Genomic DNA, 23,837 nt, shown 5'->3' with positions numbered 1-23,837 from the left:
CGGTCTATAATGATAATATTGTGGATTTAATGTCTTCTGCCCCAATTTTATATTTTGACAATATTGATACTAGATTGTAAACATCTATAAATTAATTTTATCGCCGCAGTCCGGTATATATACAATTATTATGAGTATCAAAATGATGATGCTGCGTGCCCATAATCTCCACCCATTTCCTGAGGTGTGAAGGATGTCGGCGAAACGCACAGAGAGCGTTCAGTAGCCCACCGCACCCACCACATCAGCGTTCCTGACTGATTTCTGCTTACATCGACTCCTGCTTTATCTACACAGTCTTTCGGGGAATCGGCACGTAGCACGGTCCGGTCGATGGAAAAAGCGAGAAGATGATACTGTGAAGAGGGTGGACATGGAAACCCGACGCTGAGTTCCTTTAATTGTGACCATAAGACACCATGGCCAAACAGTATGATGTGCTGTTTAGACTCCTGCTTCTCGGAGACTCCGGTGTCGGCAAAACCTGTTTGTTATGCAGATTCACGGACAATGAATTTCATCCCTCTCACATTTCCACCATCGGTAAGAGTGTTACTTTCATGCATCCGTTCAAAGAGTTGCAAAACAAACAGCACATACCGATAAGAAAACCCATAGCATCGCTGGGCCATTGTAGTCTATGAGCCGTGAAAAAAAATGGCTTTAGAATTACACCACATAGTGAGATGCATTCACACAACCTCTTGTTCTTTCTGAGATGCCTGACTGTATCTGTGTGTGAAGTTTTAAAATGTATTTTATAGACAGCTGTCACAAACCCAGTAGTGTTTGTTTTAGATCATCCTGTTATAGATAATAAAAAGATTAAAATTATATATATATATATATATATATATTATATATATAAAATCATAGGATGCATATATATATATATATATATATATATATATATATATATATAAAATCATAGGATGCATGAATGGCAGTAACGACAGAAAGTGCAGGTGCATGTTATTGCATGCATTTTCAATAAAAGATGTATAAAAGTATTCTGTCAGCCACACTTGCTGTTTTATACAAGTACTATATTGATATGAAATGGAAATCAGCTTAAACTCAATTGTAAGTTTTGGTCTCAGCTGTAAGAAATACGGAAAGATTTTTATTGTAATCTCTAAAAAATAATTTTCTCTAAAAGGACCATTTTATCACTAAGCGTTCAAGCACTCCCAGCACAGGGATCTTTTTTATTATTATTATTATTTTGGTTGATTGGATGTTATGAAAAACAAAATTTGGTTCTAAAAAGGCTTTTCATAAACTTCTCATTTCAGTGTTCATATAGCTAGTGTGCTCTTGGTCTAGTGGGACATTTTCCCAGTGTGCTGACATTACATTCTGGCAACAGCCAGTTTACTCACTCGAAGAGGATGAACCGAGAGATTAGTTTCCAGAAATACATAATTTTATATTTTTCATATGCTAATATGTATAAGGACACTTACTTATTTTTAACCACAAACCCATTCTTAATACGAAACTTATTAATTCGACCTAATTTGTGATGCTTATCGTGTATAAAGGTAAACTAGATGCTTATATATGTATAAAGTTCTTTTAAAAGGATGGTTCACCCAAAAAAGAAAAATAAATAGTCACTGTTTACTTGCCTTTCCAAACCTTTTTGCTGCCTTGGAAACCATGAAAGTAGCTATCTAGCAGAATGTCCTAGCAGCTCTTTTAGTATTTTCCATACAATGAACATGAATGATGATCACAACTGTCCCCATGCAATTTCATTGTACGGAAACTAGCAGCTTGGACATTTTGCTAAATATCTAAGTTTGTGGACCACAGAAGGAAGAAAGTCAAATGGGTTTGGAATGATACTAGGGTGAGTAAATAATGATTAAATTGTTATTTTTGTGTGAACTGTGAAATCTATGTCATTGTGTAAAATCTTCAACTGTGTTCCACACAATAAAAAATTTATGTTTCAAAAGACGTGAGGGTGATAAATGCTTACAAAACCAAATTTTAGGCGAACTATTCCTTTAATGAAGCAATTGAGCTTCTGAACATGTACCAAAAATGTTATCCCTCAATTAAATCATAAAGGCTGTTGTGTAGCTTTCTTGGTGTTTCCAGGGGAGCAAACAATATCAAGAAATCAGGCATAGGATTCATAACACCCTTCTTGTTCTTGATGATTATACCTCCCCCCCCACCCAAATCAATAAGGAGTTTGAAGCCCTGACTCATTCCTGCAGCTTGCTGTCTGTCCCGCTACTGTTTATTTAATATGCTGGGATGGATCTCTTTTGGTTAAGTAGAGATGTGATACAGAACCGTCTTTAACTGAAAGAGATAAAAGCTTTAGTCTGACTGTCTTGAGAGATGGCTGGTGTCTTGCCCTAAAAAAATGGTTCAGTACGCTCTAGTCCGTAGGGCTATGACCCATATATATTATGATACTTGGCTATCAAGGACCTTAGTGCTGTACTGAAACGTTATTCACAGTGGAACAGATGTCTGTGTGGTCTGACAGTTAATTTGAAGCATTAGCTAATGGTTATCTATTCGCCTCGAGGCAACATGCTGTTATGCTAAATTATTCTTGCTATAGAAAGCAGCTGTTGATTGATTAGTTTGAGGATAGCAAATACAACAAGATAAGAGCTCCATTTCTGTTTGCTTTTTCTAGTCAATTGTTTATGATGCTGTCAACACTAGAGAAATTGAATTTGTGTTTAAATTTGTATGTGATAATCACCATAGCATATCTGTCTGTTGTCTTGTTAAAATTATTTCCATTGCCAATTAGCCCCTGTCTCGGAAGGAAAGTGTCAAAGTGATGATTCAATTGTTCAGCTCTGGCACACTGTGACAAGTTTAATACTCTCATTACCATCTGTCAAAAGACCATTCATTTAAAGGACTGCTTTAATTGTCTTTATATTTTTGGTGCTCTGAAACCTTACATTATTAGAGGTATAAATATTTCACTATTATGCTTTATGTTTTTGGGGAATCTGTACTTTACTTGAGTTCTGTTAAAACTAAATGCTTGTACTTTTACTCAGGCGGCACGACACTGACATCAACTAAAAACGGAAAACTTTTTTGTATATTTTGGCCTTTCATTTACAAAACAACAGCGTTTTGGGGGCCTGAAAACCCAAATGTTTGAAAATGGGTTTCAAAGTGCAAGTTTTTCACAACTATTCTTGTTTTCATCTCTGTGTAAACTATAAAAATGCACGTAGTGTTTCTTTACAAAGTGACATGCATAATACAGCATATATAATCTTTTTCTGTGTGATTAGGGATAGTTTTGACAACATGAAACTTCAAAAATGCAAGGGGAAAAACTTTAAGTACATTGTTATGTTAACACACCATAAGTTACAAAAAATGCTTTTTACTTTTCAAAATAACTTAAATGTACACAAAAAAATACAAAATAAAAAAAATAAAAATAAAAAAAAAATAAAAATAATGTTTTTCTTTATCCTAATGTGACTTTGAAAGTCCAGGGTGATTGCATGATGTCAGAATGTTCATTTTAGGGTGAATTATCCCTTTCAGACACAGACTTTGATGTATATGATAACCATCTCTGTAGATGGACGAGTCAATCGTGAACGCTGTTCATAAGTAGTCTAAAAATTGCTATATTCAAATGACAGGCAAGGCAAGTTTATTTGTATAGCACATTTCATACACAATGGTAATTCAAAGTGCTTTACATAAAGTAAAAAAAATCACAATAATAAAAGCAAGGAATTAAAATCTAAAATGATTTTAAAAAATTGATTTAAAATGAAATTAAAACAATAAAGAATAGATGATGATACATACAGTGCAATCAGTTCGGACGTAGCACAGTGCTCATTCAGTAAACACTAAAAGCACAACTAAAAAGATGTGTTTTGAGTCTAGATTTAAACGTAGCTGTAACCACTGTAAAATCAGTGTTCTGGTAACAGGTTTCAGGATATTGGTTTATTTTAACTTCAGCTTTATGATGTTTACATAGGCAGAACAATGAGAAAATAGCAATTTTTGACAGGTTTCTTTTTTTTTTTGCATTAAAAATACTAAAATGAGAAAATCTCTAAAAAGCTTTAAAAAATGGCATAGAACAGTCTTTCATTTTTCAACTTTAAATACGTTTACTTTCACCAAGTGTGTGTGTGTGTGTGTGTGTGTGTATATATATATATATACAGTTTATACATAGTGTAGTATCTGTACTGTTCTCAGTACTTTTTACACTCCTGCATAGTATTGATTAAAATAAAAGGATTTTGAATGAAAGCTGGTTTATCAAATCAAAAAGCCATCAGAAGTGCCCTTGAGAATATGGAGGAAATCTGACCTAAAAGTTCTTAAAGGTGCTCTCATTGATTTTTGGTTCATGTCACACTGACTGATCTGAGATGTTGCAGCATCACCCAAAAGCAATAGTTTTAGAATAATGATAATACTGAAATGTGCTATTTCCAGTCAACCATGATTAATTTATTCGGTGAGCTTAAGTTTCTAATAACAGGGGGGTTACCAAGGTACAGTGAGTAGCTTTTCATGTGATCCAACATGGCTGTTACAGTGAAGGGAAGTTACAGTTTGGTTTCTCTTTTATTTTTGTAGTATTTCACAGCATTGTTGTTGTCCTTTCACTGCCTGCGATTCTGGAAGAGAGGACGGGAAGGACAGCTCTTTCATAATTTTCCTTTGCCCCAGGCCAACCAATTCAGTGCCTGTAGTGATGACTTTTCTGTGTGTCCCTGTGGGAAAGCTGAGGGCACTAACACTAATGCTTTACTTAATGCGGTTTAATAAAGAGGAGGCTATGGAGCTCTGTGGATGGCATGGTTTTGTACTCCTGTCTTATTTTAGTATTTCTTGTGCTTGCATTTTGTTGTGCGTGACATGCCATCTGGTTTCAGACATTGAATTGAATCTTTAGAAGAAGACAAAAATGTGTTTGATATGAAGACCTGTATACAAGCTGTCTGAGTTGTCTCTCTAAGAAAGAAATTTGGTAATTAATCCTTTTTTTTTTTTTTTAAATCACATTAATGACAGTGCATGTTAAAAATTACAGAGACACCCGACTACTGTTGTCTTGGAGTCATAACTGTTATTGAGTATGGAACTTCCTAGAAGAACAGCTCTTCCGGGAGCTGGAATGTCTCGCAGTGGACCTTATTGACAGATACTCATTTATCATTGCAGTTTTGCTCTGGCTTTATTTTCTTGCCTGCCTCATGTTTAATATAGAGAGTTGCTTTCTTTCATTGCTCAAGATCTTGTTAGGGTTTCACACAACTTACAAGAACACGTCATTCCTACTTCATGTGTCTCTAAATAAACTGAACAAAATATTAAACTCATCATTTTTAATGGAGGAAATCATATGAATTAGTTTTTTCATTTTAAAGTCATTTGAAATGTATTTTATTTATTTACCCCAGGTGTCGATTTCAAAATGAAGACCTTGGAGATAGATGGCGTTAAAGTACGAATACAGATATGGTATGTTTTATTTTTCAATGATGATATAACTGCGTTTGATCCATTGGTTGTGCTAATCAGTTGTGTGTATGTACGCAGGGACACAGCAGGTCAGGAGAGATATCAGACCATCACTAAACAGTACTACAGAAGAGCACAGGTGATATTCACTCATCTCACTGACTCATATACTTATATAATAAAGGATAGAGATGCCTTTCGGTGTCTATTGTGTGGTAATTCACTGATAAACACTCATTATAATGTATGGGTGGATTGAAATTGATTCTGTCTCAACAGGGCATTTTTCTGGTGTATGACATCACAAGCGAGCGCTCGTTCCAGCACATCATGAAGTGGGCAAGTGATGTAGATGAGGTGAAGCTGTGGAGTTTAAAGCATATCTGTCTTACTGTAACTAAATATAACCTGCTTCTTATTAATATCTCTTCATTTAAATTCCACCGCCCCTCGTTCTCGTTTTAACTCTACATCCACAGTAGAGTCACAGTCACACTGCAAATCTGGGATATAAAAAACTGAATTTAATTAACAGCAAAGGAAAGTTTTTGGATCTAGTAAAAAGTTAAACAAAGAAACATTGTGACGGGGAAATAAATCAGGAATATTTAAGATTTTGTACTTATTTATGAATTCTAATTACTAATTATAAATCCTACATTTATTTCAGAGCACCAAAACATTGCTTTATTTTTTTTATTAATGTTAATAATATATATTTTATTTAGCCTTGTTCATGGTACAGTTATGTTTATATATTATTATCATAAATAAAACACTGAAATACATTTTTGAATCTCAGATGTTTATTGTGGACTTTTGGACCCCACTGTATGATTCATATATTACGTTTAAAACATTGCACCCATGTGTTCCCACTAGAGGACAAAAGAAAACTTGATATAAACACAGAAATTGTACCAAACCAATATTGGTGATTGTTGTTACTTGAAGCGGAGCACTTCTGTTATATGTAAACTATGTCTCATATCATATTTGTCTGTTTCTGCTCCATCCATTTGCCTCTATTGAGTCTCTCTTCTCGTTTGTTCTGTACATCTGTTTCTCAGTACGCCCCTGAGAAAGTGCAGAAGATACTTGTTGGGAACAAGTCTGATGAAGAACATAGGAGACAAGTAGCTACAGAACAGGGAAATAAGGTAAATAAATAATACTTTCCTGATGTGCACTTCATCTTTCATTCATAGTGCCATTTACTCCACATTTACTCTGTCATGTGACAAACTGATGTCTGAGGTTAAAGACTTTCTTCAGACATCTTAATCTGTTTTGCTCCAGCTTGCCAAGGCTTATGGAATGGACTTTTTTGAGACAAGTGCCTTTACCAACCACAACATTACAGAGGTACAATGTTGTCTGTGTGATTTTTTTTTTTTTTTTTTTTCTGCAGTATTTCTGTATTTTAATTTTTTTTCCTGAATGGTGAATTTGTGCAGCCTTCTGATCATTTTGTTTGTATATTTTTATTATCCACAGCTAATCAGGTTTTTTATTTCCCCTTCCATGTTTTTTCAATTACAGTCTTTCACCCGATTGGCTGAATTAGTCTTACAAGCCAATAAGAAGGATCTTGATTTGTTGGGAGGATCCATGAATGACCAGTTCGATCTCGCTGTTTTGGAGGAGCAGGAAGGATTGTGTAATGTTAGCGACGGCACCCATAAGTCCTGCTGGTGCTGAGGACAGGAAGTGGCATGACTACTTTTTCAGTGGATTTTCATATTTATGTTACATTTACATTTGCAAAATTGAACGTTATTGTTAAACAGTGTTTGGTGCCTTTAAAGGCTTATTTCCTACTGATTCTCATGAATATTATTTATTCTTCATTATTTATTTTATAGTTACTATAAATTAAGATGGAACATTACAAAATACTTGCATATTAAGAATATTTTTCAGTTTTTTTCTTAGTTTAATAAACAATAGGGCACTGCAGTGTACATTATTTAGTTATGTTATTCAATCCATACATTCCATGTCAGTCAGTTATATTCAATTTCACAAATATAAAAAACAAGTTGATTAAAGCGTAAGGCAGAATGGTTTATTTAAAGGAATAGTGCACCCAAAAATGAAAATTTGCGTCCATCTACTGTTGTCTTCTCAACAAAATACACTGGTTTTGAACTGTTTTCCCTTGTGAACAGTGATTGATCTGTGCATATTTCTCTCTTGATTCAGAGAAAGCAATATTATGGATGGTGTCTTAATGATGGATTTGTTTATTACAAACAGCTTTCCACTTCACAGTACATTAATTGGTTGATAAGAGTAATGTGGATTATTATGATGTTTTTATCAGCTGTTTAAACGCTCAATTTGACGGCACCCATTCACTGCAAAGGATCCACTGGTGGATTTCTCTAAATCTATTCCGATTAAAAAAAACAAGTTCGTCTACATCTTGAATGACATGAGGGTAAATTTTAAGCAAATTTTCATTTTAGGGTGAACTGTTCCTTCAGCGTGGTTGTATGGCTGGAGCGCCCATGTTAACATATATTCTTTCTTGTGTTTTGCTATGGGACTTCATGTGAATATATTCAGATCTGATTTGGCTTTCTATAAATTTTTTGAATACTAAAACCTTGAATGCACCTACTTGACCAATGAATGCTCTTTCAAGGTAATACATTTATTCTTGAGTGATGAATTGATGAAGCTACTTATGTCAGTGTAAGAATACATGCTTCTTTTCTGTAAAAGCTCTGTAAAAAAAAAAAAAAAAAATATTCACTAAACATGCTGCTTACCAGTTCTGGTCCACTGTGATTGTAAAGGAATGCAATGGTTTTATCTCATTAATCTGAGATTATTGCTGAAAATTGACTCAAATATTATCATTTAATGTGTTATTTTACAATTACTTTTTCAATCAGTAATCACCATTTACCTGATTAGAATAGTTGGAATGTTTCAACTTTTACTCTATTAATGATTCTGGAAATAATGTGGTTTAACTTTCATCACAGCACACCAAATAATATTTTTCTTGTGCTTAAATCAACATCTTACCCATATGAACTTGAGTGAAATGTATGCAGCAGACTGAACTGTTGTGATTCCAAGCATTTGATGCCGATGTGCATCGTTGCAGTGACATGGGTTGTATTGCTAATGATTCAATGTATATTACACTATTGCAGCATTTATATGTGCAAGTGGTATTGTACTATGTTGACTTAAATGAACTCTTGAATAATGCTGATGTTTACCTGTCTTATTTGAGAAGTTGTTTCATGAAATATGTCCAATCTGAGAAATTTAAATGCTTATGTGGTTATTTATATATAAACTATAATATTGTGATTCTGTTTAGGGGATCAAGTAGTTATGAATAAACATCTAATTATGAAAAGGTAATTTTTTATTTTTATTTTTTTGGAGATTCAAGTCTCTGTAAGTGCAACACCACCACTGCCCACTAGGAGGCAGTTGTGCAAAGCTGAAATCTGTACTGAATTGTAGTTATGCATCATAAAACACACAAGTAGAAAACAACGTGAAGAAGAATGTGTTTTGCGGTTTTATGTAATGCTCAGAACTGAGAAATATCCTTCAGCATTTATGAAGCATTTTGGTAATGAAGTCCGCTCATTTGCTTAATTTTATGAAGGTCATGATGATTTTTTTTCTCAGTACAAAGAATATATGCCTTGATAGAACTGATTATTAATGGTACTTAATGAGAAATCTCTCGCTCAAGGCCGTACACAGCTGGATGAAGCTTGGACAGAGAGAGCACTGATTAAGCAAATTTTGTGGCACAAGCTCATGTTTGCAGCTAATTTGTAAGAAAGTAATATGCATAAATCAATGCAACAATTATTTTTTATATTATTTAATGGACCTGAGCTAAAATGAACTAACTAATTGTTAGCAAGTGTCCATACTATGAATCTAACTGTAATTGCATGGGTCGAAGACACTTCAATATATTTTCTATTATGTTCTATAGAAAAAAGTAAGTCATGCAGGCCTGGAATAACACGAGGGTGAATAAATAATGACAGAATTTTCGTTTTTTGGGTGAACTATCTGTGTGCAAAAGGCAATATTTTTTATGTTACCCCACACTCTCCAATGACAAATCATAATGACAGATGAAAAAGAGTAATGCAAAACTTTATATGTATGTACATCTTTTACAATAACAAACATTTATCTTCATTAATATTGCTGGAGGCTCACATGAACACACAAATGTTTACATATTCTACTAAAAGGCTCATTGATTTGCCTAACTCTGCTATTTGCCTTTTATACAAATACTTAATTTAAATGAGCACTGTGTGCAGAGGATGCATTTGTAAAGTTAGTAAATCTATTCAGGTGTCACAATGTGTTCTGTTGACAATGGCTCTATATTATGTGTTATCTCTGAGAGACAGTGTGGGTAAAGTGAAAGAGCTCCATATAGTGTTGCAAATAAAAATAAAAAGTCTCACAAGGTTTTAACAGGGAACTCAAGCCCCGACACTTGATAAAGTATAAAGATGTTAAAAAATGAAGGGCTAACTTACATAATATAATGACAGTTATCATGTAAGAACAGACAAAGTCTGAAGATTACATGAGAACACTTTTGGCTCACATTCATGAGTAGAACTTTAATCCAGCTACTGTAGATTTGATCTTTTTTCTCCATCCCCATTGTCAGTATTCTGAGGAAGTCCGGGAGAGCTTCGAAAACAGCCCTTAGATCCCCTCAGATTTCCTTTCCTAGATAATCCTGTCATGCCGTAACCAAATACTTCCATGCAATTGGCTCTCACCTATCCTCTTTTAATCAGTGATTTGCTCAGAACAAAAACTTGCCAGGCATTGAGAGAATTAAACCAATGCATTCTTAGGAGAGAGAGAAACAAGATATGCTTTAGTATTATTTTTGGGGTGCATGCGCATGCAGCGGGGGTGTTTGGTGTGGGGGGGGGGGGGTTTCCAGCTTCAGGACACTTCTGCTAAGCACTGTGTTGTCATCCTCCCACCTCGCCACACTGTGCTTTCACACCAGAGTGAGTCACGCTGGCTCTCTGAGCTCTGGAGGTGCGCAATGTGGAATGCTAAGCACCCTGAGAAAACTTCACAGCATTCAGACTCTTTCTACTCTGCCTTCTCATCCCTCCTTTATACCTGCTTGGAGATGATGAAAAAGGCTGCTTGAACTTTCTATCTATCTATCTATCTATCTATCTATCTATCTATCTATCTATCTATCTATCTATTGCAATATGTATTGTAAAAATATATAACATAATTTATTCAATATACATTTTGCCATACACACACACACACACACACACACACACATATATATTTAAATATTGTTTACTCTATATAATACATTTTAAATACAGACACAGATATATTTATTTATATATTCAAATATATTATAAAATAAATTAAACTATTTTAAACATTATATATAATGTGCAGTATATATACTGTAATATAATTTATTGTCATAAATATTGTTCATTATATATATGCTATAGATGGACAGATACAGATATATTTATTTATATATTCAATAAATAATGTCTGTCTATATCTCTGTCTGTCTGACTTACATATTTATAATGCAAAATATATTACAATAAATAATATGAATATTGTAAAAATATAGAACACATGCACACACACACACACACACACATATATATATAATTAATTCAAAATATACATATTTTCTTCAATAGTTAATATGATAAATATATATTACAAAATTCAAATACGATTTACGTTTTACGAGAGCTGTCAAACATTATATGAAATACCATTTGGAATCCTATTATGTACAATTAGAAATGTTCCTTTTTGATAACTCCACAGATAAAGAAATAAAACAAATGTGCTTTTTCAGTGGGTAAAACAGGGAAGTGCCTCAGGATATTGACTGAGTCATTGTGAATCGCAGAGCACCAGAAGAAATTATGTGCACTGTGCACCTATGAAAAGATAATCATGATTTCTTAATGCGACTGCAATTACTAACTTGCATTTGGACTTTATGCTTCTCTGAGGGAAGTGCTAATTGGAACTCACATAGTGAATATAACTGACAGTCATTAATCTCTCTCTGTGGGCATTTAGTAATTACTTTGTGGATTCTATCAATATAATAACACAAATATGAACAATAAACAACATGGGCTATCTTAATTGTATGCTAAATTATGTTAATCTCTTAGACTAACTAGCGCATCAGCCATTTTGAAGGCCTACTACACTGTGCTTCTCATTGGGTCACACAAAGACCCTGTGTGCTCACAAACAACTTGTCACCTTTCTGCATGTCATTCTGTATTAGTGTATCTGCATCGCTTGAGTGGAGCTAAATGAATGGGGCCATTCTTCCTGTTCCTCTTAGCATCCATGACAAGACATTTCTATGTGAGGTCACACATGTGATTGTGTGGTCAACATGTAGGGGGCACCAAGTATTGATTGCACAAATGGGACAAAGAAATTTCCTAAATAATTTAGAAGGAATGGTCAGATGGTCAGCAACCTGTCCGACATTATGATTTTTGTTCGTGCATTGAGATGATAATCCATGCTAACTCCTATCCTTTCTTTTTTCTCTCTCTTTTCTTGAAATATATAGCAGCTGTGTTAATTCTCAAGAACAGAATGTTGTTTGTTAATGGAGATCTCACAAAATAGTATGCATGGAAACTAGTGCACTCATTTCAAGGAGATTATTTTTGGATTGTATGTGCTCTTTATTTCTCTTGGATTAAAACATCTGTCCTCAAAAATGGACAGTCTGTGCTGCAGTGGTAGTAGCTTTTCTAAAATCTGCAGCATGGTGTTTGCAAGCCAGTTGTCATGGTAACAAACTACATATTATTTTAAAACTGAAATATATTTATTTACAATCTTCTGCGGTTTAATTTCATGTGATAACTTGATTTTCTTTGGGAATATTTCTGAGAGTACCGGTATGAGGATTTATATTTGAACAATGTTCACATGAAATCTTGCACAAAAGTTTGGACAAACCCACTTAATTACTACATTTTTTTTTTTTTTTTTTGTTGTTACATTTAAGCATGCACCTTATATCATTTATATAACACCTGTCAGTGGCCACTGACAACAAAAGAAAAAAAAGGTAACTATGGAAAGTTATCAGAACCTTGACCATAAACAATAGCTATTGTATTGTTGTATAAATCAATCTCTAATTATTTGACAACTACTAGTTTTCAAGGTTTCAGTGGAATATATTTACATTTGCATTTAGTTATTCAGCAGACACTTTTATCCAAAGTGACTTACAACCCTCTAACACTAGCTTTCTCTGATCTGTTTCTATTCTTTTGACTTATTTTATTTTTATACAAAATAAAAAAAACTAACACTAGCGTTCCCCAGTCTTTTTCTATTCTATCTACAGGTGCATCTCAATAAATTAGAATGTCATGGAAAAGTTCATTTATTTCAGTAATTCAACTCAAATTGTGAAACTCATGTATTAAATAAATTCAGTGCACAAAAAAATTAAGTAGTTTAGTCTTTGGTTCTTTTAATTGTGATGATTTTGGCTCACATGTAACAAAAACCCACCAATTCACACACCAATCTCAACAAATTAGAATACTTCATAAAACCAATTAAAAAAAATAATTTTTTAGTGAATTGTTGGCCTTCTGGAAGTATATTACATGTACTGTACATGTACTCAATACTTGGTAGGGGCCCCTTTTTCTTTAATTACTGCCTCAATTCGGCGTGGCATGGAGGTGATCAGTTTGTGGCACTGCTGAGGTGGTATGGAAGCCCAGGTTTCTTTGACAGTGGCCTTCAGCTCATCTGCATGTTTAGATCTCGTTTCTCATTTTCCTCTTGACAACACCCCATAGATCCTCTGGGGTTCAGGTCTGGTGAGTTTGCTGGCCAGTCAAGCACACCAACACCATGGTCATTTAACCAACTTTTGGTGCTTTTGGAAGAGTGTGGGCAGGTGCCAAATCCTGCTGGAAAATGAAATCAGCATCTTCAAAAAGCTGGTCAGCAGAAGGAAGCATGAAGTGCTCCAAAATTTCTTGGTAAACTATGAAGACAGTGTGGGCTATGAGCTTCTCCACCCTTCCTCCAGACTCTAGGACCTTGTTTTCTAAATGAAATACAAAACTTGCTCTCATCTGAAAAGAGGACTTTGGACCACTGGGCAACAGTCCAGTTCTTCTTCTCCTTAGCCCAGGTTAGACGCCTCTGACGTTGTCTGTGGTTCAGGAGTGGCTTAACAAGAGGAATACGACAAATGTAGCCAAATTCCTTGACACGTCTGTATGCCTTGACCCCAGCCTCAGTCCATTCCTTGTGAAGTTCACTCAAATTCTTGAATCGATTTTGCTTGGCAATCCTCAAAAGGCTGCGGTTCTCTCATTGGTTGAGCATCTTTTTCTTCCACACTTTTTCCTTCAACTTAACTTTCTGTTAACATGCTTGGATACAGCACTCTGTGAACAGCTAGCTTCTTTGGAAATGAATGTTTGTGGCTTACCCTCCTTGTGAAGGGTGTCAATGATTGTCTTCTGGACAACTGTCAGATCAGCAGTCATCCCCATGATTGTGTAGCCTAGTGAACCAAACTGAGAGACCATTTTGAAGGCCCAGGAAACCTTTGCAGGTGTTTTGAGTTGATTAGCTGATTGGCATGTCACCATATTCTAATTTATTGTGAATTGGTGGGATTTTGTTAAATGTGAGCCAAAACATCACAATTAAAAGAACCAAAGACTTAAACTACTTCAGTCTGTGTGCATTGAATTTATTTAATACACAAGTTTCACAATTTGAGTTGAATTACTGAAATAAATGAACTATTCCACAACATTCTAATTTATTAAAATGCACCTGTAGATAGAATAGAAAAAGACTGGGGAACGCTAGTGTTAGTTTTTTTTATTTTGTATAAAAATAAAATAAGTCAAAAGAATAGAAACAGATCAGAGAAAGCTAGTGTTAGAGGGTTGTTTTTATAATAAATAAAAATAAAAAAGAATAGAAAAGTATAGAGAATGCTAGTGTTAGAGACTCTTTTTTTATAAAGAAAACAGTCAAAATAGAAAAAGAATAGAAAATGCAAGTGTTAGAGGGTCTTTTTTAAATAAAAATAAAAAAGTCAAAAGAATAGAAAAAGAATAGAAAATGCTATTGTCAGAGACTCTTTCTCTCTTTTTTTTTTTTAAAAAAAGAAAACTAGTAAGAACAGAATGGAAATAGAATAGAGAGTGCAAGTGTTAGAGGGTCAAGTCTTTTTTATTATTTTTAAGAATACAAGTAGTAAGAAAACCAATAAAATAGAGTGTGCTAGAGAGGGTTAGAATAGTCATCCACTGCTGAATGAAATCATAGTCATAAAACTGGCAGTTTGTGTAAAACAAAGGATAAAATTCCTTTATTTTGGGTTTATATTCAGACATTTTTTGATGGTTAAAACAACTTGTGATGGTATTGATTTTAATGAGGACTACTGTCTACAAATAAAACCATTTCTCATGTTTTTCACACACTACTTTCTGCTGGTGTTTACCGTTATTAGGCACTATTTGGTTACAAAAGCGAGGAAAAATTAAAAAATGTTAAAATGGATAAACTGGAGAAGGTTTGGCAAATGAGGTAGGTCCTTACTAGTTATCAAGTGTTAACCATTATGCTTAGAATAAAACATGTCACAAATGCTACCCAACAAGACAGCAAAGGACATGTTGTAGCCTACAGGTCAACCCTGCTACTCTTGTCCAAGACAACAGTCGCGTGATACCCGTGCAGCACATAAATTGCGCTGTTGCTACGGCAACCCTGTCCGTAGGGGGCCCATTCCCAGAGATCCAAATAAGCCTCCAAATCACGCTCCCCTCTAGCTGCGCTCAGCTATCGCGAGAATCCTTTAAGCAAAGCTTCAGCTTGAAGTGACCTCATCAGCAGCTGCAGCGCGAGGCGGAGCTGCAACTTTGTATGAACTTCGAAGTTGAATAATTGTAAACGAGACGCTGGGGCCAACGGTACTGTTGCTGGAGTAGATACAACAATACACTGAACATTCTCCCGCGACACACGGGAAAACGGCAGGAATAACGGCCGCACGTAGACTGCACTCAGCTGGCAAACACTACGAGGCGGAGAGACGCTCGTGTCGGACTTTTATCGGAAGATTTTGTGGGAGAAGAGACCGCACGAGTGCAGCGAGAGCTGGAGAGGGAAGAAGGTGAGTTCGTAAGATGTCTGTGATTTAACTGTGCATGCCAACTCCGGACCGTGCTTGCATATCTGTAAAAGGCTCCACGGATGTGTTTCTTCGATGAAAGCGTGTCTTTGTACGCGCTAAAATTCCTCGTTTTATCTGTCGAGCGAGTTGCGATGGTTAACGAATGATCTCGACTCACCTGATCATCAGAGGAAAACACGATTCGATCAGAAAGTTGCAGTGAACGCGACCACGTTTGATAACTGATAGCAGTCGGAATGTAAACCCGTAGTGTTTATTACGTCTCAATCTGAAAAACAAGACAGCGCAAGGTGAAAATGGTGCGGTTATAGTTGAAGAGTTTTGATCTTAACTCCAGATGTGGGAAGATCACAGAAACACAGCCGATTACAGCTGACAGCCGAGCAACTTCATCAACATAGATTGTGCGCATTTAGTCATTGTTACATCAGTCAAGAAGATAATTCAATAATATGGATTGCAACTCATGAAAATACATAAATCTGACTCCTGTGTTTTCAATTTTAAGCAGGGAGTGACCTTGTTAATGTTCACTGGTAAATAATTCAGAAACAGGCTACTTTGTTCTTGCAAGTGAGCACATCTTTTCAGTTTAGGGAAATATTAAAGTGTGATTTCGAGGCCTGGAAAATAAATTTCTTAATGTAGTTGATGCTTTTTTTTGAGTGCAATCTCTATAGAATTAATACATTAAATGATCAAAGATTATCTATCTATCTATCTATCTATCTATCTATCTATCTATCTATATATTTGAGAACAAATGCTGTCTCAAAAACTAGTGAGCTGCCTACCCATCACAGGCTCATTGTTGACGATATCTGTGGAATTGAATATCTATGGAATCTGCTGCATTAGCTGAGAATCATATCAGGTGTCCAACTGGAGGAGTCACTGGGTTGTAGATTGCTTGGCGTTTGTTATGCATAACATTTTGTCACATCGAAATTGTGAGTTCTGTGTTGTAGGTTGACTAATGGCCCTTCACTCTCCCTGTTTTCTCCCTGTAAGGGCTTCGCTGATTTGTCATTTGCATGTCTTTTCTTCGTTGTGTGGGTGGTGTGTGCTCACTCTGTATTGGCCAGGCTCTAAATGCAGTTTGTGTGGGGGTGGATTTGAAGAGCAGGTCCCTGATTGAAGTGCTTTCTAGCATTCCCTTTTTAACTTTAGATGTATGGGAGATGCAGACCATCAGATCTTAGAAATGACCACGGTGGAACTTTGTGTTGGTATCATCATGTCCTTGAGATGTTGATGTTGCCGTGTCCTTTGACAGGCCTGCCGCTATTTTGTGTAGTCTTGGTGTGGTTGATTTAAAAGTAGACAATCTGACCACTTTTAGACTTTTTTTTTTTCAGTTGACCACCTTCAGACCTTCACTTTGCTGTTGGTACATCCACCCGTGGAACAGCATGGATCCCGTTTTCTTTTTCCGTTTTCATGGATCACCTATAACATGTCTTTTTTTAGATGTAAACAATGCTGCATTAATAACTTGATTTTGATAAAGTCAGTAGCAAGCATATATTGTTCCTACTGTGCAAAACCTTACTTAGATTAAGTGTTTTCTGTCCCCAGCCTCTATCTAAGAATGCCAAGGATGCAGTTATCTGCAGGCAGTGTCGCATTTCCAATATTAAATAAGTAGCCTATTGAAAGGGAGTGTGTAGGTGGACATGCACATGTTGTGAAACATGTAGAAAAGGAAATGTGTGAGGGGAAAAAGACGCCTGGGTGGATGATTGGCAGCTGTGGGATTATCAAGAGTTTTTTACATGTAGAGTGTTTTAAGATTCTATAGATACTGCTGGATTAAGGTTGGGCAAATAAGTTTTAATCATTGCCTCAGGTTTAACAAATAATGTGCGAGTTAGAGCGCTTAACAGCCTCTCCTGTTGTTCTTATATGCTGTTGCTATGGAAGTTTGGTTTATCTAAAATCATGTCAGTTGTTCGGTTATGCAAGTATATTTTTCAAGATTTGGCAGCAGACAACATCCAAATCTAATTCTGTAACAAGTCTGCATCAGATGTGATCCAATACATCAGACAGTATTATCTTATTCTGAGGTCACCGTAGTCACCAGATCCAGTCTGTATCCAGATCAGAGGGTCACTGCAGTCACACGGATCCAGTACGTCTCCTAGAAAGGACCTCTACAGCCCTGAATGTCAGCGGACAACTAGATGAGCCCCAGATACAGATCCCCTGTAAAGACCTTGTTTCAGATGACCACCGGGACAAGACCACAGGAACCAGTTGAGTCCTCTGCACAATCTGACTTTGCTGCAGCCTGGAACTGAACTTCTGGTTTCGTCTGGTCAGAGGAGAACTGGCTCCCCAAAGAGCCTGGTTTCTCCCAAGGTTTTTTCTCCATTCTGTCACCGATGGAGTTCTGGTTCCTTGCCGCTGTCGCCTCTGGCTTGCTTAGTTTGGGACACTTCATTTACAGCGATATCGTTGACTTGCTTGCAAAAAATTGCACAGATACTATTTAAACTGAACTGAGCTGCATGATGACATCACTGAATTCAGTGATGAACTGCCTTTAACTGTCATTTTGCATTATTGACACACTGTTTTCCTAATTAATGTTGTTCAGTTGCTTTGACACAGTCTGTTTTGTTTAAAGCGCTATATAAATAAAGGTGACTTGACAGTTTCTAATGGTCATTCTTTTTGATGTTTAAGACTTCTTTGCACTGGAATATATGATATAGATAGAGGCTCAACTTTTGGGTTTGTCCAGTCTAACTTATATTATTTGAAGCAATTTGTTATTGCACACATCAAAATGCACATTGCTTTGGGCAGTTTTTAAAGGGTTAGTCACCCAAAAGAAAATTCTGTAATCATTTTCTCACCCTCATGTTGTTCCAAACCCAAGACTCTTGAATTTTGGGAACACACATGAAGATAAACAGAGAGTCAGTGCAGATAAAATCCAAATAAGTACCCACAGGTGACAATGAAATAAGTGATGTCACAAACAGGAAAAGGAAAGAAAAGAACCATTTCCCACCCAACTTGCTATATTTAGTCCATAAAGTTGCATGCTCTTAAAAAGGTAGATAACTGATTATTATATTAGGGCTGTCAAATGATTAATCACGATTAATCACATCCAAAATAAAAGTTTTGTTTACATAATATATGTGTGTATACTGTGTATATTTATTATGTATATATAAATACACACACATGCATTTATATATATATGACGAATATGTTACGTTTATATATAAATTATATTTATATATATAATATAAAATATAAGAATATAAATATATAAAATGTATATACATGTAAATATTTTCTAAATATATAATTTATGTGTGTGTATTTATATATACATAATAAATATACCCTGTACACATACATATATTATGTAAACAAAACTTTTATTTTGGATGTGATTAATCGTGATTAATCATTTGACAGCCCTTTTTTTTAAACCACACTATATATAGATATATATATATATATATATATATATATATATTGGTTTTCAACCATACTAATTTTATTATTATATATAATCAGCCACTGGTGGTTTTCAACCATACTAATTTTCAGCATATTGTTCTGCCACCTCATTTAATCTGTATTTCCTGGAAGCAGCAGCTGTTGATGCCGATCTGATGAATGGCAAAGAAACAGTTGAAGGTTCACAATGTATCTGCATTATCGCTGATCTTCCCACCAACTGTCTCGCCATCTGCCTAACAGCGCTTGTTCTGTTTCATAGAGGAGAACAGAGATTTTCAGCCTCTTGCTGTAGAGAGAATGGGTGTTAACATGGCACCCAAATGCTGAAATTAGTATTGAAGGCACTCATCTTACTTTCGGACTCAATAATTACAGTCCTGTCTCCTCTACCACTCTGGGCTCCGTCTTAATGCAGGCTGTAGCCTCAGATTTATGCAGCCATTAGTCATGTAGACAGTTTGTTGAAAATTGAAGGTGAGAAATGAGCGCTGAGGAATTTGAGATGCAGGATTCTTACTATGTTTTTGAATCATGCAGCTTATTCAAGACTCAATATTGAACTTTTCTGAAGAAATGTAATTATAATCAGTAATTATGTTTTTTCCTTTCAAAAGGTAAACTAAAAGCCTAATGCCTTTGCAAACTGAAACCTTAATGGGGTCAAATGACGTTGTGTATTTGGTGTAATGCAATGTGTTTATGCAGTTTAAGGTTCAAAAAACAGATTATTTTCCACATAATGTACATTATTGTTGCTCTTCAATGCCCCGCCTTTCTGAAACATGTCGATTTTTACAAAGCTCATCGTTCTGAAAAGCGAGGTGTGCTCTGATTGGCCAGCTATCCAGTGCATTGTGATTGGCTGAATACCTCAAGCTTGTGACAAAATGTTACGCCCCTTTCCATACTGTGATGCCGTGTCCCGGCACGAGACAAAACCAATAAAACCCATTACAAACGAGGCATTTGTTGCATTCAGTGGGGACATAATTACTGATTATAATGACTTATGCTGTGTTTTTTCTGTAAACCTAAAACCATGTCTGCATTTGTGATCGGAGAAATGACAAACAACAAGAACTACTCTACACTGCTCAAAACTCACGTTTGAACCATAAGTGGCAAATTCTTTAAATATAAAAAATGTACTTACAGGCTGTGAGTCCTCCATAAAATGCATCGCACAGCATCACACACTGTGGGCTTGAGTGAGGAACAGCCGGCGGACTTGAGAACGGCGCGGCCAGTGGGCTTGCGGCAACCACATGTGACGACCCCGGGCTGGACTCCGCTTCGTCCACAGTGAAAGTCAATCCGGCGATACACAGCGCGAAGTTGATATATTTCCTCAGCGACCAGCACGGATCGGCTCTAGGCATGATGAAGCAGATATCATCCTCTTTTGTAAGGCCAAACAAAGTAGAATCAATACAACAACGAAAAACACAACATACTGAAACAACATCTCTTATCCACTTTCAACAGCGGTGATTCACCTTCCAGTGAAGGAATATATGATGGTAGATTTTTAGGGACTGACACAATGTCTCTTATCCACTTTCATGATGAAATAACTGGGGGCTTAATAAACGGGAGCTTGTCAATGTCTTATTCTCCAAGCCTTTTAAGATTCCTTTTGATCTATTTTAAACCTAATCTCATTTTGAATACTCTGTCTTTTGGAACATGTTATTTGTATGGCATGTTTACTTCCCTTAATCATAATGTGGTTTCGTAACAGCTTTACGGTTTGGCTTATTGGTCAGTTAGTTCAACTGCTCTTCTTTGGAATATGTTGTAATGGAATGTGTCAGGCAGGTCTTCCTATGTATTACGTTCTTCTCAGTGTGACCGGCATCCACACTGTGGTAGTGGTGGTTACAGAGTTTTACAAAACATTAAGTCACCATGTTGACCAATGACATAATCACTGGCTTCAGACTAGAATTCTGGTAAATCCTTACTGCAAATGGATAGATAATAAGCTCTGACATTCATTGATGAGGATGTGATGGCTGTGTAAGTGAAATTAATAAAACCATTAGTTTGTTTGATTTAATTATTTTGTCTTGGTACGTTATGCAACATTAATTAAAAATTTTGTGGCTGATCCATTGCATTTATTGAAAATTCACATGGGAATGCATGTTTTTTTATAAACTTATTTTATAGTTTGTATAAATTGTAATACTATTTATTACAAAAAATGGGGGAAAAATATTTTATCATGTTAACTTATGCAACATGCATAAAATCTGTCATTTCAGGCAGTTTAAAATAAACACAGGGTGAGGCAGCTTTAAAACCATTAATCAAGAGTAGGGTTGTTAAAAGAACCGAATTCGGTAACAGTCAGTAGTGAAATTTAAAAAATTAGATGATACCAGCATTTCCAACTAGCATTATCAGCACTGTTGAGCGGATTCTTAAATGCATTTGATTGGCCTTTGTGTTCACGCACTCAACAGATATGTCTATGATTGGCTACAATGATCATCACTTCACGCTCTTCATCCGGTGCTTACACAGATACACATGGGAGCATTTGAAAGCCGCATTTATCAACGGATCCCTAATATATCTGCTCATAGATGGATCCACTGATAGACACTGGTTTCAATGCTGAAAAGGCTGGCAGGAATTGCTGGTATCATCACATTTTTTAAAATTACAGTACAGAAGCAGGTACTTCTGACAATCCTAATTAAGAGCCTAATTATACACAGAGGGGAACCCACTTCTTGTTGTTTAATACCTGTTTTGCTGCTTTTCCTAAAGCCAGTTGTGCTGGGGAGTTGGTGGGAGTGACTGCAGCATTTCCATCTTCATTTAGGTAAGAAGGGAGAAACAGAGCATTGCAACCTTTTTGCCACTCCAGACTCGGGGAATTGGTTTAAATTAGAATTTTTAATCCCAGACTTGGATGTTTGGACCCTAGAAAAATGTGGTGTGTCATTGGGGTATAATTGCATGTTTTCTCAGCTGCTCAATTGTTAGTATTTTATTTTATGCACATGACCTTGCATTTTTTTTAACATGTGGTTGTCATCGTTTTTTTTTTTTTTTTTTTTTTTTCAAAATGAGGCATGCTCAGAGGAAACAGCAGCAGACTCTGTGGTTGCTTCGATGGTCATTAATGGTTAGGTGAAGTAACATGTTAGCTTGCAATTTGTGTCAGTTGGTTGACCTCACCTTGCAGCAGTGTTTTCACTGCTTCGTCATGTAGATAAAGGTCCACTTGAGTTTTAATTTGATTTAGGTTACTGAGATTTACTAAAGGCCTCCTTCACACACCATTATGTAAGCTTATTTTATTTAGTGTTAATCTGCTTATAATGATCTCCAGCCTATTGTGATATTGTTACTGTTTAATCCACTTTCAGTAGTGGTGTTAATATGAATGATAAATCTGTAATGGATTTGCACCAGGGCTAAGTGGTTTTGTGGCTAAAGATGTAGCTAATAGATTAATATACTTTGTGTTGGGAGCAGTCTATTTTCAGTACTTTTTCTTGTTCTGTGTGTGTGTGGACATAGCTCTTTATATTATGCTAATATCAGCAGAACTTCTGGCTGAACTGGTGAGCTCTTCCTGGCTGAATGTATTGAAGTGAATGTATTGCCAGGAAACTGAATATCTCCATGTGAAATCAATTCAATGTCATATGTAACACTGCTTTCGTGGCAGTCTGGTGGTAATGTTGTGTTCTTTAGCAAAACCTGTCACTGGTCAGTAAGCCATTGCTTGAATCAGAATATGCCAGACCTTTCTTATTCCATCCAAACTGAAAACATTTAAATTTCTCTAGACATTAAAATGTTTTGAGAAGCACTATTGTATATGCACAAATACATTTTGTGGATGATGCATGGCATTGATTGAAAACTCACCTTTTTTTTTTTTATAAAACCATTTTTACATTTTTTATTAATCATAATACCATTTATAAGCCTACAACAAAATGTTAAAAAAAATACATTTTATTTAAAATGTAAAATTATTTATGTAAATAATATCTTTAAATGCACATTAACAAGTGGAATCTGACCTGATTCTAAATGACTAGTGGTTCAGTGAGTCAGTTGTTACATTGATTCACACTGAAAACCTGAATTTGAAACTGATTCATTAAAAAGAACTGGCTCATATGAGTCATTTGTTAGTGTTTCATACATCATACGTTTGTTGTTGTGTAAGATGCTGAATAGCTGTGCAGGAAATGCTGGAATGCACTGTAGAGATGCAGTCTGATAAAGTGCATATCGATTCAAATCAAATTTTCTCATTTGCTGCTGACGACAATTCGATTTTCTCAAATTGTTCTTTTTGTTGCCTTTGCAACTATTTTAAACTATGTAACTCTTCCAGCAGGAAGTCTGCTATGCTGTTTTAAAAAGGTGTGAGCAGAGGGTCATGGGCGAGGCTGGTCATGTGGAATGAGTGAGAGGGATCTGGACTCAATAGAGGTGAGGTCATCACTTTGAGCTGTAGCAAAGGCCAGAAAACACAGGAACAATTAAATGTGCATGCACCAGTACCCTCTGCGTCCCTTGCCATACTTTTGTGTACGTGTGAATTTAA

General features: G+C 35.7%; 2 protein-coding genes across 8 annotated transcripts in view; both read left to right on the top strand.

The window, feature by feature from the left end:
* The first annotated feature begins 146 nt into the window (after positions 1-146).
* Positions 147-8,889, top strand: LOC109082286 (ras-related protein Rab-15-like). Its single transcript, XM_019097186.2, has 7 exons — positions 147-543; positions 5,442-5,502; positions 5,581-5,641; positions 5,782-5,859; positions 6,573-6,662; positions 6,802-6,867; positions 7,045-8,889. Exons 1-7 carry the CDS (start codon positions 420-422, stop codon positions 7,201-7,203), a joined length of 639 nt encoding a protein of 212 aa, XP_018952731.2. The 5' UTR covers positions 147-419; the 3' UTR covers positions 7,204-8,889.
* A 6,493-nt stretch (positions 8,890-15,382) lies between these two features.
* LOC109077386 (signal-induced proliferation-associated 1-like protein 1) overlaps positions 15,383-23,837 on the top strand; it is a 72,338-nt gene continuing 63,883 nt past the window's right edge. For 3 of the 7 annotated variants that reach the window (XM_042777797.1, XM_042777796.1, XM_042777795.1), the window contains exon 1: positions 15,384-15,745. The gene's annotated coding sequence lies outside the window, so the exon portion shown is untranslated. Of the gene's footprint in view, positions 15,746-23,624; positions 23,723-23,837 lie in introns of all 7 variants that reach the window. The other 4 variants (XM_042777794.1, XM_042777793.1, XM_042777798.1 and 1 more) reach the window with 4 other exon arrangements.

The sequence above is a fragment of the Cyprinus carpio genome, chromosome A20 (genome assembly GCF_018340385.1).
Source record: "Cyprinus carpio isolate SPL01 chromosome A20, ASM1834038v1, whole genome shotgun sequence".
Classification (NCBI taxonomy): Eukaryota; Metazoa; Chordata; class Actinopteri; order Cypriniformes; family Cyprinidae; genus Cyprinus; species Cyprinus carpio.
The sequence above is the reverse complement of the archived record's forward strand: the minus strand, read 5'-3'. Positions and strand labels throughout refer to the sequence as shown.

What these genes read in the sequence shown, in the direction of transcription:
- LOC109082286 (XM_019097186.2), top strand. Translation starts at nt 420, where the DNA reads ATGGCCAAACAGTATGATGTGCTGTTTAGACTCCTGCTTCTCGGAGAC. An exon ending in CTCTCACATTTCCACCATCG is followed by an intron (nt 544 to 5,441) that starts GTAAGAGTGTTA and finishes TATTTACCCCAG; the next exon opens with GTGTCGATTTCAAAATGAAG. An exon ending in GGGCAAGTGATGTAGATGAG is followed by an intron (nt 5,860 to 6,572) that starts GTGAAGCTGTGG and finishes TCTGTTTCTCAG; the next exon opens with TACGCCCCTGAGAAAGTGCA.